Source organism: Myotis myotis, unplaced genomic scaffold, assembly GCF_014108235.1.
Source record: "Myotis myotis isolate mMyoMyo1 unplaced genomic scaffold, mMyoMyo1.p scaffold_m19_p_1, whole genome shotgun sequence".
NCBI classification, from domain to species: Eukaryota; Metazoa; Chordata; class Mammalia; order Chiroptera; family Vespertilionidae; genus Myotis; species Myotis myotis.
This window is the reverse complement of record NW_023416313.1, coordinates 42,635,932-42,656,609: the sequence shown is the minus strand read 5'-3', so window position 1 is coordinate 42,656,609 and position 20,678 is coordinate 42,635,932. Positions and strand designations below refer to the sequence as shown.

The window sequence follows — 20,678 nt, the reverse complement described above, 5'->3', positions numbered from 1 at the left end:
AGGTACATGCTAGAAGATAATAGCATGTTGATAGTAATTAAAGTTATAGATACATACGTGCCTCAAAGAATGTACGTAGAGTGAGAAGATGAAGCTGGAACCTTGGGGAATACCAGGGACATAAGGTAGCTAGAAGAGTATAAACAGGCCAGAGAGGGTGGTTTTGGAAGCTTGTGATAAATTTAGAGTTTCATGCATGTATCAAGAAATGGAAGAGAAGTATAGTTTATGAATTTAATTTGAAAACATGTAGGCAATGGGATTGGTGTGTGTGTGTTTATATGTAAATATAATTAATGTTAGTATTTCAGTGAGCCAGATCATCTGGATAAATATTATGTTAACTTTAAGTTATCATTGATTCTTTCAGGTCTTTTTTATAGCAGTACTTCAGTAAGAAATGAATTGCCAGTACATGACAACAGTGGGCAAAAATCTGCTAAAAAAACAAATCAATCATCTAAGAATATTGGGGGAAAAACTGTTCCATTCAAAGGACGGAAGAAAACTACAGGCCGCTCAAAAACACAGAAGATTTTAAATGCAAAAGATTCGAGAAGAATTATTGACCATAATGAAATTTCTGGATCTTTCCCGAATGAATTTTTGGAATGTGATGAGGCAGACATGGCGAAAAAGAAAGATGCTGATCATTCTGGGTAATGTCTGTTATTATTAAAGATAGTTATTTTTGTTGTTCAGCATTTAATAGTTTGTCTATGTTGTCTGATCATTTATAGAAAAGCAGTTTAGCATAAAGGGCTGTGCAGCCTGATAGAAACGGTAGCCAGGCTCTGCCATAGCTGGGTGACACCCCAGGCAAAGTAGTGCTCTGAATTTATTTGCTCATATTTAAATGGGAATTAATATTTGGCACATGGGAGATGAGTGATAAATAAGGTAAGTATTGTTGCCTGAGAGTTGCTTTTTTTTTTATTGTGATAAAAAAAACAACATTCATCATCTTAATCATTTTTAAGTATACAGTTTAATTTGCTTCCTTTTAAATGAAGTTAATGTGATTTTCATAATTAGGAAAACATCATAATACTCCTTCTCCTAAGATGATAATAATTAACTAATATATTAGTGCTTATCATGTACCAAGTACTTGCTAGATGCTTCAATTGAGTTCTCATCAATCCTAACAACGTAGAGAATTAAGTGTTATTGGGGTTTTTTATAGTTTTAATTTTCAAGGCACCTTATTTTTAAAAGAGACTTTTGGCCTGTAAATATTGTTCTTATGCATTTTTGCTTATGATACAGCATTCTTTCATTCACTCAACAAATAATACATATTATGTGTAAGAAGCTGCAAGATGATGTGGATATACCGAAATAAATAATAGAGTGCCCTAAAATATATTAGTGTATGTCATTATGGTACCAAAAGAAATCCCATACACATTCTACTTAACTTGTTCACACCATTCTCATATCTTCTTTCTCAGTCAGTTTCTTTCTTTAACTGAAATATTTCATATATATACAAAACAAAGTAACACCTGATTCTTCATGATCTCACTTGAGAAATAAAACATTATAGTGACTATTGAAATCTCATATGTGCCTTTGTTGAGCCCATTCTTCTTTCCCTTGTTAGAGGTAGCCACTACACTGAATTTGGTAGATATCACTATCATGGATGTTTTTATATTTTTTCCTACATGTACATGTATAAATAAATAGCATGCCATATTGTTTTAAAACTATGTAAAAATGGTTTCAGATTATACATATCCTACTCTATCTTTTTTTTTTTTTAATATATTTTATTGATTTTTTACAGAGACGAAGGGAGAGAGAGATAGAGAGAGAGAAACATCGATCAGCTGCCTCCTGCACATCTCCTACTGGGGATGTGCCCGCAACCCAGGTACATGCCCTTGACCGGAATCAAACCCGGGAACCTTCAGTCCGCAGGCCGATGCTCTACCCACTGAGCCAAACCGGTTTCGGCATCCTACTCTATCTTCTTTTTTCCACTGTTCATTATATACTTCTGAGATTATTCATGTTGATAAATGATTTATTTTCATTCCTTTATAGTGGAGCTTTGCAAACTTTCCTTAAAGGGCCAGATAGTAAATATTTTAGGCTTTGTGGGCTAAGAGGCAAAATCAAGGCTGTTATGTAAATACTTAACCATTTAAAATGTAACCTTTACAAAATGTAAAAATTATTCTTAGCTCTTAGGACTTAAAAAAACAAGTGGCTGGTTGAAAATATGAAAATGTATTCTGATTCTAGCCTCTTGATAAGGTTTTCTAATTTTTCACTATGAGAAAAAATTTTTCCATGGACATTTTATATATGTTTTCTTGTGTACATGTGTAAGAGGTTTCCTGTAGCATTATATATACCAAGAAATAGGCTGACTAGGGATATCAAAGAAAACAATTTCAGTTGTTGGTAAATTTTCTAAAACACTGTGATAGATTAACTGTTGTATACATCATAAAATGCCTGTAGATAATGTCTTCTGTGTCCCCATTTCCATCTTAGGCCAGGTGTGTGCCATTTTTCTTATCAGAAAATTTTTCAAATTAGAACTTTCTTGATAGGTCCTTGAATCAAATGTCCTTCCTAGGCTAATTGTAAGTCTTAGGACCTGAACAGGCTTAGCTGTTATTGTTAACAATATTGTCTACCCACCTGTGTGCTGTTTCTGGAAGAAATATTTTATGAAGAAATGTAAATAATTACAAACTTTTCGTTTTTATAGAGTTTCAGGAAGCTCAAAAGATGAAGATAGTGTTATGACCGCTAAAAATGTTCATCTAAAACCTCAGAGCAGTGGACATCCATGCAAGACACCAGCGGAGTCTGACTCTGATTTTGAAGAACCTAAAACTTTAGTTTTGGAAGGAAGGTATGCATATGTTCTAAGGATCATAGGATTTACTCATTATGATAGTTATTCATTGCTGTGTAACTAATTGCCTCAGCTTAATAGTGGCTTGCAAACATTTATTGTTTCATAGTTTCTGTGGGTCAGAAATCTGGGATCAGCTTAGTTGGCTAGCTCTTGCTCAAGAATTCTCCTGAGGTATTCTATTCAAGATATCTGTCTGGTGTGTAATCCTTTGAAGGCTTGACTGGAACCTGAGGATTTACTTACAAGGTGGCTCCTCCGTATGGCTGTTAGTTGGAGGCCCCAGTTTCTTGCAATTTGGTCCTCTCCATAGGGCTATTCAATATGGCAGCTAGCTCCTCACAAAGCAAGTGATCTAAGAAAAAATATGACTTCAGTAGAGGTCAGAGTGTCTTTTAATGTCTCTGAAGTTGCACACTGTCATCTCCACTTTATTCTATTCATTAGAAACAAGGCACTAAGTCTAGACCACATTCAAGGAGAAGAGAATTAGGCCCTGCCACTTGAAAGGAATTCCACAAATTCTTCAATATGGTATACTCAGGGAGCAAACCAGTTAACCTATTCTTTTAATATCTGAAGTCATATACCCTTTTTAAAAATGAAGGAATGATAAATTGTAGCAGATTCTGAGATTTAAGGGATAGCTAAGAGTTCTTTACTATTTGGTGAGTTATGACTGCAAGGCCTATAATAGGTTCGTAATAGGAGGAAAGGGATCTAGGACTGAGATAAGCTAAATCATCTTTTATAATTTCTGGACTATATTTTAAATTCCTTTTTTTTGTAGTTTTTAAAAAAAATTAAGCTGATTTATATCTACTTTTATTTCTTACAATTATTTTTATCAAAATGTTATTTGATATGAGTTAAATTCATTACTCTGGTCCATGAGTTACTTTAAAAGGCTGTACAACTCAGAATTTATCATGTTTGACAGTCAGTTATAGAATTAAATTGTAGATTCTTTGTTTTATGCAGCAAGTAAGTATATTGATAACCTATAACATTGCTATTGGTTTATAAGAAAGAAATCTTTTGTCAGTTTTAGGAGAAAAATTACCTTTAAGATAGATTATTAGATATATGCATTATGAAAGCACAGATTTTATGGTTTGCATTTTTTTTTCTTAAGTGGACCTTTCAGACTCAAGAATTATTTAATGTCTGGAAAGAATAATTCAGATGTAGATGATGAGGAAGTTCAGGAAAATTCAGGTAAGTTATTTTCTATTTTCTTGATTTTTTATGACATCATACATATGGAAATAGGTGTGCTGTGTTTTTATTTAAATTAGCACCAATGGCAAATGTGTTTTAAATACTTACTCTTTTTTTTAAATTAAATCTTTATTGTTCAGATTATTACAGTTGTTCCTCTTTTTTCCCTCCATAGTTCCCCTTCACCCGGTTCCCACTCCACCTTCTGCTCTTCCCCCTCCGCTGTCCTCACCCATTGGTGTACGATTTTTGTCCAGTCTCTTCCTGCACTCCCCATACCCCTTTCCCCCTGAGAATTGTCAGTCCACTCCCTTTCTATGCCCCTGATTCTATTATATGCACCAGTTTATTTTGTTCATCAGATTATTCACTTGATTTTTAGATTCACTTGTTGATAGATACGTATTTGTTGTTCATAATTTTTATCTTTACCTTCTTCTCTTCCTTCTTCCTCTTCCTCTTCCTCTTCCTCTTCCTCTTCCTCTTCCTCTTCCTATTCTTAAAGGATACCTTTCAGCATTTCATATAATATTGATTTGGCGGTGATGAATTCCTTTAGCTTTTTCTTATCTGTGAAGCTCTTTATCTGACCTTCAATTCTGAATGATAGCTTTGCTGGATAGAGTAATCTTGGTTGTAGGTTCTTGCTATTCATCACTTTGAATATTTCTTGCCACTCCCTTCTGGCCTGCATAGTTTCTGTTGAGAAATCAGCTGACAATCATATGGGTACTCCCTTGTAGGTACGTAACCGTTTTTCTCTTGCTGCTTTTAAGATTCTCTCTTTGTCTTTTGCTCTGGGCATTTTAATTATGATGTGTCTTGGTGTGGTCCTCTTTGGATTCCTTTTGTTTGGGGATCTCTGCACTTCCTGGACTTGTAAGTCTATTTCGTTCACCAGGTAGGGGAAGTTTTCTGTCATTATTTCTTCAAATAGGTTTTCAGTGTCTTTCTCTCTTTTTCTGGTACCCCCATAATTCGGATGTTGGTACGCTTGAAGTTGTCCCAGAGGCTCCTTACACTATCTTCATATTTTTGGATTCTTTTTCTTTTTGCTCTTCTGGTTGGGTGTTTTTTGCTTTTTCGTATTTCAAATCTTTGACTTGATTCTTGGGATCCTCTTGTCTGCTGTTGGATCTCTGTATAATATTCTTTATTTCAGTCAGTGTATGCTTCATTTCTAATTGGTCCTTTTTCATATCCTCAAGGGTCTCATTAGATTTATTGAGGGTCTCACTAAATTTATCGGTGGTTTCTAGAAAATTCTTGAAAAACCTTATAACCGTAGTTTTGAACTCTATATCCAGTAGTTTCCTTTCCTCCATTTCAGTCATTTGTGACCTGTTTTTTTGTCTCCAAATTTTGGCTACTTCCCTGTGTTGATAGAGTGGTTTTGTGTGCTAGGTGTCCTGTAGGGCCCAGTGGCTCAGCCTCCCCAGTTACCTGAGGTGGACACTCTTGGTGCACCCCTTTGTAGGCTGTGTGCACAGTCATGTTGTAGTTAAGCCTTGATTGTTGTAGGTATTACTGGGAGGAATTGACCTTCAGGCCAATTAGCTGTGAGAATCAGCTGTGTTTACGGTGGGAGAACTGTGCTGGAGACACCTTTATGGGGCAAGACTTGCTTCATTGGGGCTTTGGTGCTCACTGAGTCTGCCCCGAGTGTGTCCCTTATGATCTGAGGAGTTGTAGTCTGGATGGTCCCACTCTGACCACTGGGTACACTGGCTCTTGGATCTCTAAGGAGGTGCTAATTTAGCCTCTACCGGAGGCTACCCAGCAGGAGCTACAGAGAGATCTGCAGATTCCTCTTTTTGGTTTGGGATTTGGAGATGCCCAGATGAGGCCCAGCTGTGAAGCAATGCAACCTGCTGTGGGGCCTTGGGCCTTCTTTTGGATGTTCTGGGTCTCCCAGACCCAGCTGCAGTTTGTTAGGTAATTTTAGATTGCAAAGGGCCAGGCCTTTCATTTGCAAAAGCCTCTGTGCACAGCTTGGGTTGGGTGCGGTCTCAGGGAATCAACAGGATGGAGCAAACAGCTATGGCTGATCCTCAGTCCTGCCCTAAGAGGCCCCGGGTCTCAGTGTCCCGAAGTAATCGCTGCAAGCACCTCTGAGAGAATGCCACCCTCGAGTTCTGCTCGATGCCAGACAGTCCAGTTTCTCCCCGTATGAGTCTGGGTCCCCAGAGACTCGCCTGGAACTGGAGTTCAGAGCAGTCAGGAGCTTGAGACTCCCTCCTGATTGAAAAAGACAACCAAGTCCTCAGTTGCCAGCCCTTTCCGTGTGCACCTCCGTACCTCTGCACTTTACTTCCGTGCCTCCTCTGAGTCTCAGTATGCTTTTTTCTTTCCTTCTAGTTGTAGAATTTCCACTCAGCCAGCCTTCCTGTGGTTCTGGATGATGTCCGTTTTGTCTTTTAGTTGTATTTTTGAAGTGGTTGTGTGAGGCAGCAATTTCAAGTGTTTACCTATGCTGCCATCTTGGTTTCTCCAAGCTTTTCATTCTTTAGAATGACCTTCAACCTGGGTCTCTTTGATGTTTCCTTATGATCAGCTGCCAGCCATGTACATGTGACAGAATACTACAGAAATAATGCTTGTTCTTTGCGCATCACATTTGAAGGTTCACAATGTTGCTCCATCTCCTGCTGGTGATGTTAGTCTTGATCACATACTCAAGTTATTGCCAGATTTCTCTTCTCTAAAGATAAAAATTTTCTTTCATAATTGATAAGTGTTTTGTGGAGTGATGCTCTGATACTGTTTTAGTAATTTGCTTCTTCTCAAACTTCCACACCAATCTTAGCATCCATAAACATTCCCACCTGAACCATCATCCATTAGTGATACCAAATTATTTTCTATTTCTCTAATTCCTTTTCAGTTAGTTAGCATTCTATAAGAAAAAGTTTTTTTACCCCTTCACCATTTTTTTTAATTCATTATTTATATTACTAGAGGCCAGGTGCACGAAATTAGTGCATGGGTAGGTCCCTAGGCCTTGCCGGTGATCAGAGACAATCTGTGGGGCAACTGGCAGGGTGATCAGGGCCTGCAGGCTGGGAGCAGCTCTTGTGTTGAGTGTCTGCCCCCTGGTGGTCAGTGTGTGTCATAGTGACCGGTTGTTCTGCTGGTTGTTCTGCTGGTTGATCCGCCATTCAGTCCATCATTTGGTCGATTTGCATATTAGGCTTTTATTATATAGGATTATGGACTAATATTAGGTTCCTATTTTATTTAATGGGTTGTGACATTTATTGTTTATTCTAGTACTTAAATTATGCCATATTTGGCTAGTAGGTATCCTTTCAACTGGTCCATATGTCCTTTTGTCATATTTCTATCATGTTTTGAATACTGTCTTATTGGCATAGGATGTTCTAGGTCCCATGTCTCAACTCTGGAATCAGTTATTTCTCCTAAAAAGCTAGTTTCTTTTTAATGGAGGATGACATATAGAAGCCCAGATCCGGGTGCTTGTTGTGCTCATTTTACTGGAATATCATTGCTTCTAGGCTCCTTTAGCAGACTAACACACAAAATAGATACACACATACCTGTATATCTACACTGTATATATACAAAAGCATCTACATCTCTTTCTGTACTTATATTTAGTAATTATGCATTCATATCAGTACATCTGACCAGAGTCCATTTTTATAAACTCCTTCTCAGGTAGTGAGAAACCTACCTGGTTCCTATTATTTGCTTTGTTCCTCCTCTGACTCCACCAGTTGCCTCCAAGACCCACTGCTGTAGGAAACTTTCAAGCAGAGACTAGTTTTCTACTTGTTCCAAAGGGCATTGCATGGGAAATTGGATTTTTTTTCTTTTTGGTAATAGCTCTATTGAGATACTAGAGGCCCGGTGCACGACATTTGTGCACTGCGGCGGGGAGAAGGGGTGGTCCCTCAGCCCAGCCTGTGCCCTCTTGCAGTCTGGGATCCCTGAGGGTTCCTTAGTGCTGCTGCAGAGGTGGGAGAGGCTCCCACCACTGCCATTGCACTTGCCAGCCAAGAACCTGGCTTCTGACTGAGTGGTGCTCCCCTGTGGGAGTGCACTGACCACCAGGGTGCATCTCCTGCATTGAGCGTCTGCCCCCTGGTGGTCAGTGCATGTCATAGCGATGAGTCATCCTGCTGTTCGGTTGATTTGCATATTAACCTTTTATTATATAGGATACTTTACATACCATACAGTTAACCCATTTATAGTATACTAAAGGCCCGGTGCACGAAAATCATGCATTCGGGGTGGTGGTGGACCCTCAGCCTGGCCTGTGCCCTCTCCCAGTCCTGGAGCCCCTGGGGGATGTCCGACTGACAGTTTAGGCCTGCTTAGATCTACCTTTCAGGAAATGCATATTACATACAAAATTGTATCAGAAATTTTAGCCAGTTCATGGACATTAAGTGTTCCATGTACATATTGTAGTAAAACCCTCCAAAACTTGGTGGCTTCAGATAAAAATTGTTTTTTATCTCTCATGGTTCTGTAGGTTGCCTTGGCTTAGCTGGGCAATTATCACTTAGGCTCTGTATACATTTGTAGTTAGATGCAAGCTTCTGGGCTGGAGTAATTTGAAAGCTCAACTGGGCAGGAAGTCCAAGGTGCTTCTTTAGTTACATTATTTGGCATCCAACCAGAGTAACTAGAACAGTTGGGAGCTGGCCAAACATCTCTTCTCCTCCACATGACCTTTCCATGTAGTTAGCATGGATTTTCTTATAGTGTGGCAGTCTTGGAATAGTGAGTCTTCATATATGGTGGCTCTCTGTCCCCAAAGTGAAGATCAAGATGCTCAGGTGGAACCTGCATATCTTTTTAGGACTTAGCCTTTGAAGTCCCAGAATATCATTTCTGCTGCAATGTTAGTCAAGCAAGTCACTACGGCCAGTAGAGATTCAAGGAAAAGGGAATTAGACTCCATTTCTCCATAAAGAATATTTGTGCAAAGGAAGAGAAAGAATTATTGGCAGCTATGTTTAGATGCTATTTACCACACCAAAGTTGAAAGCCTCTGACACACTGCTAAATTCAGTATAGTTGTACTATTTTAGAGCTTTAAAGATCATAGATTACTTTATTAATATATTGTTAATTATTACACCCTGCATTTTTATCCACCAATGGCTTATTTCAACTGAAGTCCACAAGCAACAGAAAATCTGTTTTTTATTTTTAACTCCAATGCTCTTTAGATATATTCATTGTACCAAAATCTAGAGAAATGTTATACTGTCTTTCATTAGTCTTTATTAACAGTGAAAAGCAGAAGGAGTAATAAAATGCATTTTCAGGTCAAATTTTATTTAACCCTTTTCGGTCCAACCTCGAGGCTGACTCGACAGACCAGGCGCTAGGAGCAGGTCCAACGTCGAGCAATAAGAACATTAAAAAGTTCAACATTTAATCCCGTCAATTAATTTGGACCAGACTGTTTGAATTCCAAAAATAACATTGGACTGCAAAGGGTTAAAATACTTATCCTGAAGTTAACCAAGTAATACACTTTAGCTAAACATGAAATTAGTGCCCTTGTTTATGAAATTATCTTTTGCATTTTGCAGATAACTCAAGAGTAAAAAGATCTGGAGTGGCACAAAAGAACAAAATACATCACAAATTAGGTAAGATTATTTCTGTCTTTTAATGTTTTAGAACCTCTGTTTCTAAATATAACTTAATTTTTCTCAAGTAAGGGAAATATTATTTGCATTAATTGGCAGATAAATTAAAACTACATATTTAATTTTTATGAATTTCATAGTAAATCATCACAGGACACCTGAGTTTCTTTATTGTCAATCTGTACTCATTCTTTGTGTCAGTGTAAGGAACATGATCCTATCTAGGCTAAGAATCTAGGATGGAGAATTCTATAAAATATAACTGCTAAGTAAATGGTATCCCTGACAACTTCACGACCTATTTTTCCCCAGTTCAATCCTAAATAAAGCAATAGCTTAGATAGCTAAATAGTAGCCTGGGAGCTGGGCATCCATGTAAAAGCCCATGTGAGGATTAAAACTCCATGGTTCTTCCCCAAATAGATATTTGCCAGTCATAATTCATGGGACCTCTCATTTTTGTGGAATTAGAGTGGCTTTTACGTTTCTTCCTATACTTGAGGCTGTGAATGCTCATGTGCTATGCCTGAAGAGAACCCGTATGAGTGGAGCTTTCTCAAGTTGCTTCAACCATAAACTTTCACATCTCAGTTAGTATTTTGGAAGCCCATCTGAAGAGAGACTTCTATACCTTATATTGCTTAATGCTTATCTTGGAGTGGAATCATGAATAGGGTTGGGAATAGGCAACAGAAGAAAAAAATGTCCCTGGGCAAGGGCTCCAGTAACCGCAGAGGAAAACGAGCATTCCTAAAAACAGCAGGCAACTTAAGTGAGCTAGAACTTTTATAGTAGATGGACAACAATTGACAAAAGAAATATGAGCACTTTCAGAGGTTCAGTTATAGCATAGAAGACTTTCTGCTACTAAATTATTATTTTTCATTTTAAAGAGTCAGCAGATGAACTGAATGTAAAAATAGTCACTATTGAGGACTCGGTTAGTAGCTAGTATTGACATGGAAGAAATTCCTCAAAGCAGAAATACAAAAGATGGAAGCTATGAGAAAAAAAGAAAGCCAGTGGAAATAACATTGGAGACAACAGACAAAATATGCAAATAATAGTTTAATCTGTAGTTTGAATGAGTTTATCAACTGGCAGACAGAATTATTGAAAAAGATACATCTCTATACATAAGTGAATAAAATTCCTAAATTTTAAGGAGAGAAGTTCCCTTACAGAAAGAAAAAGTTAAATGACTAACTAACACTGCCTATCTGTATAACAATCCTCCTATATAATAAAAGGCTAATATGCAAATAGACTGAATTGTGGAACAACCGAACAACTAAACAACCGGTTGCTATCATGTGCACTGACCACCAGGGGGCACGCGTGAAACATGGTGAGCGTCGGCTGCGGCATTATGGTGGAACAGATGAGTGGGGGTGCCAGACAAAGGCAGGGTGCCTGTTGCTGTCATTGGGGCGAGCCTCTGGTGGTAACTGAAAATTCTTTGCTCCTGCATGCTGCAGCCCTGCCTGGCGCTTGCACCTGTCCGGCACTAGCCCCACTTTCACCTGCTGTCGGCGCCTAGTGCCAGCCCCGATCACTTGACGCTGTTAGCAGGTGTGAGTGGCAGCTGCTGGCCCTGATTGCCCCTGAGGGCTTCTCCACTTCCTCCTGCTCCTGAGGGGTGATTGGGGCAGCAGCTGCCGCTTGCACCCGCTGATGGCGCTGGCCCCAATTGCTCCGTGCGGTCAGCGAGTGCAAGCGGGGCCAGCATCATCAGCACATGGGAACGGTGGCAGTGGGAGCGGGGCTGCTGGCAGAGGGGACTGGGGGTGCTGTGGCGGGAGGGGCCGGGCAGGGCCACAAAGGATGGGCCGAGACCTGCCCCTGTGCCCACCGCAGCCTCGCAACCCACAGTTCCTTTCAAGGTGCACAAATTCGTGCACTGGGCCCCTAGTGGAAGAATGAAGTAACATCTATGGTCTACTTTCAGAAATATATTACAATCCATTTAATCTTATAGCTACCCAAGATATCTTTCTTTCTGATAGTTCAATTTATTTTTGACATAATAAATTTAGTTTAGTATCCTCCATGTAAAATACTTATGTTAGCTATTCTAACTAAGTATCATCTAAATCAGAGTTGAGTCCAAAGAGAGGAAATGGTACTGAGGAATGATTCTTGAAATATATGTGGTCAAATTTAAATAATGTGTGTGTTTTTTATTGCTGTGTACTAAATTAACAAATTTAGTGGCTAAGACAACACATTTTTATTATTTCACTAGTGACTAGGTGCTCGGAATTTGTGCACATTAAAAGGGAACTAATTAGAGGAAATATTTTAATATTTCTATTTGAGCTTTCTCTATAATAGAAGTGTTAGAGATGAAAAAAAATTAGTAAAATATATATGAAAATCTCCCGCCTTTCAGAGTCTGGGGCACGCCGCAAGAGCCAGAGTCAAGTCCCCACCCACCACTTGCACGTGCTTCAAAAACACAGGAGACCCAGACCTGGCTGGCCCTACCCCCGTCAAGCCCTGCTGGGCAGGAAGGCGCAGCCTCAGGTCCCCCAGCGCTGGGGGGCGAGGGGCAGAGTGCGGCCTGAGGTCCCCCCGTCAAGCCCCACCAGGTGGGGGATGTGGCCTGAGGTCCCTGTCAAGCCCCACCAGGTGGGGGGCATGGCCTGAGGTCCCTCACCCTGGCTAGGCGCTATGCAGCCTCAGGTCCCTGTTGTTTGGTCGTGATGTTAGGGCATCCTGGCTAATTTGCATATTTGCATATTCCTCTATTATATATATACATTAGAGGCCTGGTACTACACAAAAATTTGTGCACTCGGGGCGGGGGGGGGGTCCCTCAGCCCGGCCTATACCCTCTTGCAGTCTGGGACCCCTCGAAGGATGTCCACCTGCTGGCGTAGGCCCGCTCCCTAGGGGATTGGGCCCAAGCCGGCACTCAGACATCCCTCTGGCAGCCCGGCAGCCCTCGGGAGATGTCCATTTGCCAGCGGGGAGCAGGCCTAAGCTGCAGTCGGACATCCTTAGCGCTGCTGAGGAGGCGGGAAAGGCTCCCACCACCACCGCTGTACTGGCAGCTGTCAACCTGGCTTGTGGCTGAGCAGAGCTCCCCCTGTGGGAGCGCACTGACCGCCAGGGGGCAGCTCCTGCATTGAGCAGCTGCCCCCTGGCGGTCAGTGTGTGTCATAGTGACCAGTCATTCCCAGTCCTTCTGCTGTTAGGGTCAGTTTGCATATTACCCTTTTATTATATAGGAGTGCCTGGCCAACCTGGGTGATTGGCTGATGGATGTTTGCAGCTGGTCACACCCCCTTCAGGGTGGGGGTCCCCAGTGGGGTGCCTGGCCAGCCTGGGTGAGGGGCTGATAGCTGTAGCTGTTCACAACCCCTTCAGGGTGGGGGTCCCCACTGGGGTGCCTGGCCAGCCTGGGTGAGGGGCTGATGGCTGTTTGTAGGCTCATCAAGCCCCCACCCCCACCCAGTGGGGACCCTCACCCATGGAGGTTTGGCCAGCCTGGGTGAGGTGAGGGGTTGATGGCTGTTTTCAGCCTGGCCACACCCCCTTTAGGGTGGGGGTTCCCCACTGGGGTGCCTGGCATGTCTGAGTGAGGGGCTGAGGGCCGTTTTCAGGCTGGCTAAGCCACCCGGCGACGGAAGCTCCCAGCCTCTCCTTTTTTTCTTTTTTTTTTTATTCTGGGATTTATTTACCTTCTACAATTGAAACTTTGTAGCCCTGAGAGGACCTCAGAGCTGGCCAGGATGGGTGGGAGGGAAACCTCCTGCTCGCTCCAGCTTTGTGCTCACGGCCAGCTGAAAGCAGGTATCTGGGGTTTATTTACTTTCTATAATTGAAACTTTGTTGCTTTGAGTGGAGCTCAGAGCCCGCTGCGGCAAGTGGGAAGCTTGGCTTCCTCCATCATTGGGGCAACCAAGCCTCCTGCTCGCTACAGCTCCGTGGCTGCTGGCCGCCATCTTGGTTGGGTTAATTTGCTTATAATCGCTCTGATTGGCTGGTGGGTGTGGCTTAAGGCATAGCTAAGGAATGGTCAATTTGCATGTTTGTCTTTTATTAGTGTAGGTAGGCGAATCCTGTGGACTAGGAGTCCAGGCACAGATTAGGTGGGTCCTCTGTTTAAGGGTTTTATAGGCTGTAGTCAAAAGTGTCAGCCTGAGCTGTAGTCTCATCTGAAGCTTAGAGCCCTTTTCCAAGGTCATGTGCTTGTTAGCATAATTTAGTTCCTTGAAATGGTAGGACTTAGGTACCTGCTTTTTTTGTTTTGTTTTCAGCTTCTAGAAGCCACCTGCCAGTATGGCAGTTTGCTTCTTTTCATAGGCCACTCAAAGTATGGCAGCTTGCTTCTTCAAAGTCACCAAGGAAGACTTTCTCCCTGCTTCTGCTAGATAGTGTTTCATGTGTATAATATCTGTACATTGTCATATATATATATATATATTTTTTTTTTTAAAATATATTTTATTGACTTTTTACAGAGAGGAAGGGAGAGGGATAGAGAGTTAGAAACATTGATGAGAGAGAAACATCGATCAGCTGCCTCCTGCACACCCCCTACTAGGGATGTGCCCGCAAACCAAGGTACGTGCCCTTGACCGGAATCGAACTTGGGACCTTTCAGCCCGCAGGCCGAGGTCCTACCCACTGAGCCAAACCAGTCAGGGCTGTACATTGTCATATATATAATCCTAATGGAATCACAGGAGTGACTTCCCATCACCTTTGTCATATGCTATTCATGAGAAGAGATCACAGGTCCCACATGCATCCTGGGGGAGGGGATTATACAGGGCCTAACCTCAGTGCTGATGAGGGTGTATCTACTACTTAATGCGAATGTGATTTGGGATTTATAAGTGCTAAGTAAGGATTTTCATGATAATACTTTAAAATCCAGATTATCTTAAAAGTTGGTCCAGTGGGGAGGAAAATAGGGGCAGAAAAGGGATAATACAAGTATAGTAGTTCATTCTTATCCATAGTTTCAGTTATCCATGGTCAACTATGGTCTGAAAATATTACATGGAAAAGTTTCAGAAATAAACAGCTCTAGCTTTAAATTGTCTGCCATTCTGAGTAGTGTGATGAAATCTTGCACTGTTCTGCTTCATCCCAATTCGGGATGTGAACCATCCCTTTGTTCAGGGATGATTCATTGTATTCATGCTTTAGTTACTTAGTAGCTATCTGGGTTATCAGTCTACTGTTGTGGCTTTGCAGCGCTTGTGTTCAAGTAACTCGTATTTTACTTAATAATGGCCCCAATGTGTAAGAATAGTGATGCTGGAAATTCAGATATGCCAAAGAGGAGTCATAAAGGGCTTCCTTTAAGTGAAAAGGTATGTATGTATAGGAGAAACATAGTATATATAATGTTTGGTACTATTTGCAGTTTTGGGCATCTATTGGGGGTCTTGGAACATATCCCCAGTTGAAAAGGGGGGACTATTGTAGTCTGAAAGTGTTTCATTTTACCAAATGACAAAAAAGAGAATAGCATATCTTCATAAGGAATATAGTTTTTTTATATAATCATGAAAAAAATAGGAGTTTGATGTTTTGAGTGTCAGGAATGGGAAGGTAAGCAATAGTAGAGTGAAAAAGCACAGTACAACTTTAAAGTCTCCAAGGAGAGAGGGGAGAAAAGAAATGGTCATTTGATCAAACCAACAAAAATTAGAAGTATCACTAATATAACTTAAAATATAAAATAAGATGGAAGGAATAAAGGTCAGGTTGTTACACTAAATAAGTATGAATGAATTGAATTCCTCTACTAAGAGACTATCAGATTTGGTTTAATAATACAAATTCACCTATATGTTTTAAGGAACACTTAAAACAAGTTTTAAAATAAAAGTTTGTTAAAGAATTAGATAGGCTAATGTAAATAAAAATAAAATAGTGCAATTTTAATATTAGACAAAATGGAATTTAAGATTAAAATAAAAGTGTTGAACAGAGGGTATAGAAGAACATACAATGACATGAACAATTTATGAAGAAGATAGGAAAATTAAACAACTAGTAACTAAAATATGTAAGAAAAAATAAGCAAGAAGATTTTCATTCAGACAATACAGTTAGACTTGGAAATTTAGACAGCTCTAGCAAACAAAAAGTAAGAGCATAGGAATTTGATTATATAGCCAGTTTAGTATATAACACTTTGCATTGTTCAAATAAAGCGAGTGGATATGTATATTATACACACAAACATATGCACATATATGACTACCCCAATTTACACATTTCCTGTTACAGAGCATTTAGATGGCTTTCATTTTAAATTTTTGTTTTCTATTTCTATTTTAAACAGTACTACTATAATTGTTCTTTTACCTATAGCTTTGCCCATTTTTGTGAATATTTTTGTGAACAAACTCATTTTCTCGAAATGAAATTTGAGTCAGAGTATTATAATTATAGGTATTGTCAAATTGTCTTCAATCATTTTACATTTTTACCTAAAATATGAGAATTCCTGTGTACGTTTAAACATCATTAACCCTGGGTATTATCAATTTTTTAAATCTTTGCCAATCTAGTAGCCTAGTTCTTCATTGGCATTTTTTTAATTATTAGCACAAATATGTCAACTTTTTTTTAAAAATGTTTTGTCTGAAAGCATTATTAGTGTTCTAGAAGGTAATATTCTTTCCACTGCAAAGTATCAGTCAACTAAACATTTATTTGTCTTCAATTTTGTCTAATATCTTTACACAGTATTGCCCTCCAACACACCAAACCTGCGCAGGACCAAGAGAATACGATTGAAACCTTTGGAATACTGGCGGGGGGAGCGAGTAGATTATCAAGAAAGGAAATCGGGTAAAATTTACACTCTGTCTGAGAGTAAAAAATGGTCATGAAGATTGCTAGTTTACTTGTATACATTAAGTACTAAGCATTGTTCTACATAATTATTCATCATATCCCCATAATGTAACAGGAATAGATTGAAATCCAGATTTCTCTAATTACTATAGAGATGCTGATTTCTTTTTCTTTTTGGTAGTAATTTGTGCAGCTTTATAGAGTGTTATTATTTCAATACTATGTAACAAGATTTCTAATTTCATAAAATTAAGCATAAATCAGAACATGAGAAAATTATAACTGGCAAAGATTAAGTATTCCTTTATTATTAATCTCACTAGAGGCCTGGTGCACGAAATTGGTGCACGGGTCTGGCGGGGGGCAGGGGTGGTGTTCCTCAGCCCAACCTGCACCCTCTCCAATCTGGGAACCTTTAGGGAATGTCCTACTGACGGCTTAGGCCCACTCGCCGTGGTTCTCTGCTGTCTGTGGGGCCCGCTTGGCTGCTCCCGGGTCGCTGCAGGCAACGGCCAAGCGGGCCCTGCTGTATGCGGTCTGCGGGACCCGCTTGGCCACTCCCTGGTCACTGCCAGTGACGGCCAAGTGGGCCCTGCTGTGCGGGGTCTGCGGGGCCCACTTGGACGCTCCCGGGTTGCCACAGCGATGGCCAAGCAGGCAGGCCCTGCCCTCAGTGGCCACCCCCCGGGACTGGAGCACTCCAGCAGGGCTGAGAGTACTGGGCACTTCCAGCTTGTGGCTGTGGCCACCACCATCTTTGTGTCAGAGTGATGGTTAATTTGCATATTACTCTTTTATTAGATAGGATTCCATTTCATCATCATATATTTCTACAGCAATGGTAGAGGGCGGACATGAAAGTATAGTCAGTGTTATCCTGCAGTTATTTCTTCTCTTTGATGGATAAATCTAAAGTCAAAGGACTAAACTCAGATGTGGATTGCTATAATTATTTCATTGCTGCCTTTTGTTTGTTAAAAACCTTCACTGATGACTATTGTTTTTAAGCAACAGAGGTCATTTAATCATTTTTTTTTCCATTTAATCATTTAATTAGTGCTTTCTAGATTTAGGATAGTAGAGACATTAGTGAAATGGGTTGGTATTTATGTTATTTGAAGTACTAGTTATAGAATATAGGAATAATAATATATTCTTTTGTACTTTGTAAAGAAATTGCTGTAATAAAGAGTTCTGATTCAAAGTTTTCACTTTCCCAGGTATAATACTTTTATCTCTTTTTTTGTTATTAAATTTCAGGAGGATTTGTGATCGGTGGAATATTGTCTCCCGAAACAGTATCGTCTAAAAGAAAGGCAAAAGGAGATACGAAAAAAGCCAAGCAGATAGTTAATAGGAAAAGGATCTGTCTTGATAACGATGAAAGAAGTATGAACTTATTTCTGAAAATAACGTTTAGATTATTTTATAAATAAAAGTGCTTTGAAAAGTATCCTTTTTTTAATTTTGAAATTACCTATGAAAACTTCAGGTGTTAGGGTAAATCAGTTTTTATTGGTTTTTATAGAGGAAGGAAGGGAGAGAAAGAAACATCAGTGTGAGAGTGGTTACCATGTGCTTCATGTATATACCAAGCTATGTTTGTAGCAGTGTATTTTAAATTGATGGTTGCTTAAATTTGAACATATTCTAAAATCACCACTATTTTTAATTGCCCTTCTACATTTATGTTTTTGTCATTATTTTTACTTCCTTTTTGTTTGTGTTTGTGTGTATTCCTTAATTTACTATTGTTACTATACATGATCTTCCAACTTTTGCCTTTTAACCTTTGCACTAGCTTTATAGTTGGTCGATTTATTGCTTTTATTATATGTTTGTTTCTATTAGTGAGAAATTTTCCTTTTTATATTTTTATTTATATTTTTTATTTTTCAAAAATATTTTTTGATTAGAAGTCCCTTTAATATTTCTTGTAATACTGGATTGTTGGTGGTGAGAATTCCTTTAGCTTTTTCTTGCTTCAGAAGCTCTTTATCTCTCCTTAAGTTCTAAATTATAAATCTGCTGGATAGAGTAGTCTTGGTTGTGGGTTCTTGCTTTTCATCACTTTGAATATTTCATGCCAGTCCCTTCTATTTTACAATGTTTCTGTTGAGAAATCAGTTGACAGTCATATGGGAGCTACCTTGTATAAAACTGTTTGCTTTCTTCTTGCTGCTTTTAAGATTCTATTTTTGTATTTAACCTTTGGCATTTTAATTATGATGTGTCTTGGTGTGGGCCTCTTTGGGTTTATCTTGTTTGGAACTCTGCTTCTAGATTTGTATGTCTATTTTCTTTGCCACGTTGGGGAAGTTTAAGTCATTATTTCTGATACAGGTTTTCAATCTTATGCTTTCTCTCTTCCCCTCTGGACCCCTATCATGGGTGATGTTGTCCCAGAGGTTTCCTAAACTATCCCCATTTTTATTTATCCTTTTTGCTGTCCTGGTTGGGTATTTTCTACTATCTTGTGTTCCAAATCACTGATTTGATTCTCTGCTTCATCTAATCTGTTGTTGATTCCATCTAAATAAAATGTATTCTTCATTTCAGTTAGTTGTATTCTTCATTTCTGACTGATTCTTTTTTGTTTTTTACCTCTGTGTAAAGTCTCACTAATTACATTTATTTCCCCCCTAAGTTTATTGAGTATCCTTATAATCAGTGTATTGAACTCTAACTGCTAAATTGCTTGCCTCCATTTTATTTAATTTTTCCTCAGTTTTGTCCTGTTATTTCATTTAGGGCATGTTTCTCTCTCTTTTCATTCTGGCTGGCTACCTTTGTTTCTCTCTCTACATATTAGGTAAATCCTTTACATCTCCTAGTCTTGGCTGGGTGGCATTATGTAGTAGGAATTCTGTGGGGTCTAGTGGCATAATCTCTTGGTCACCTTAGCTGGTTGCTCTAGGTGTGTCCCTTGTGTATGTTGTATGTGCCTTTATGTTGTAGTTGAGCCTGCATTGCTTTTGGCTCATCAGTTGGTGGGATTGACTCTGGCTGAATGGCTGTATGGAATGGCCTTTACATACCTGACAAGGTGTTGTGTGGGGTCTGGCCCCACAAAGTGGGATTCATTGTGTTGTGTGGTGCTCTGGTATTGTTTGAAGCCAGGCACTCTGTGTGTTAGTTCTGGAGCCTCTTGGGAGGTACTCTTGTGCAGGCCCAGGTCAGCTGTTACCTGTGTCCTGCCTGGGCCATATGTTAAGAGCTACAGTGTGATCGGTGATTGCTAGTTGCTGTGCTGAGCTTGGAGGCACCAGGGAGAGGCTATGCTGCAAGCTGAGGCCAGCTGTCACTTGTGCTGGGCTTTGGACCAACTGTCATTCGTGCAGGACATGCCAAGGCCAGCCACTTCTTATCTGTGGTTTGTGGATCTTTGAAAGATTTTAGGGAAGTCCCCAGCACTGACTGAGGCAAGTTACTTGCGTGGAACAACCACTGAAAGAGGTTTGGGCCTGGTGCAGGAGTTAGGTGGAGTATGTTCTCAGGGAATCACCAGGGTGGGGCGAGTGTTATTAGCCAGGTTAATGGGGACTCAGACTTGGTGTCCACCTGCTCCTGTAGGCTTTGTGTGGGGAGGGCTCAACAAAGGGGCAATGCCACTTTTGTCCGGAGAGAGTAGCTACTCCAGCTCTTGCCCTGAAGCCAGACAATTCATTTTCTCCTCTAATGTCCCAAGTACTTTTTGAGTTGCTGTCCTGACTCGACCTTAGAGTGAATGTTTGTGAATGAGTGAGTCTATGCTTGGGTTTGCATGGGTCTCCAGTAGCTCTCTGTCTCATCCAGACAGAATCCCCACTGATGTTCACAGATGTTGTGGGGACTCATTTTTTCCCAGCACTGGTGCTCTCGAGCAGCGGTCGCCAACCTTTTGGACCTCACGGACCACCAGTGGTCCGCAGACCACCGGTTGGCGACTGCTGCTCTAGAGTGGCAGGCCTAGTGTGGGTCTGGGTCCCCTTGTTTCTCAGGGGCATCTCCACAGCTGAGCTATACCTCCCCATTCTTAACACCACAGGTAGATATAGGAACATCCTGTTTCATGTCTCCACTCCTCCTACCAGTCTCCTACTGGCTTCTTTTTATATCCTTAGTTATAGGAATTTCTG

General features: G+C 40.2%; 1 protein-coding gene across 9 annotated transcripts in view; it reads left to right on the top strand.

The window, feature by feature from the left end:
* The window catches only part of CENPC (centromere protein C), a 68,832-nt gene that overhangs the window by 32,307 nt on the left and 15,847 nt on the right, over nucleotides 1–20,678 (top strand). For 8 of the 9 annotated variants that reach the window (XM_036335345.1, XM_036335305.1, XM_036335371.1 and 5 more), the window contains 6 exons: nucleotides 371–659; nucleotides 2,729–2,875; nucleotides 4,014–4,096; nucleotides 9,673–9,732; nucleotides 16,450–16,554; nucleotides 17,821–17,949. In XM_036335345.1, the coding sequence (XP_036191238.1) occupies nucleotides 371–659; nucleotides 2,729–2,875; nucleotides 4,014–4,096; nucleotides 9,673–9,732; nucleotides 16,450–16,554; nucleotides 17,821–17,949 (813 nt within the window). The remainder of the gene's footprint in view (nucleotides 1–370; nucleotides 660–2,728; nucleotides 2,876–4,013; nucleotides 4,097–9,672; nucleotides 9,733–16,449; nucleotides 16,555–17,820; nucleotides 17,950–20,678) is intronic. The other variant, XM_036335334.1, reaches the window with a different exon arrangement.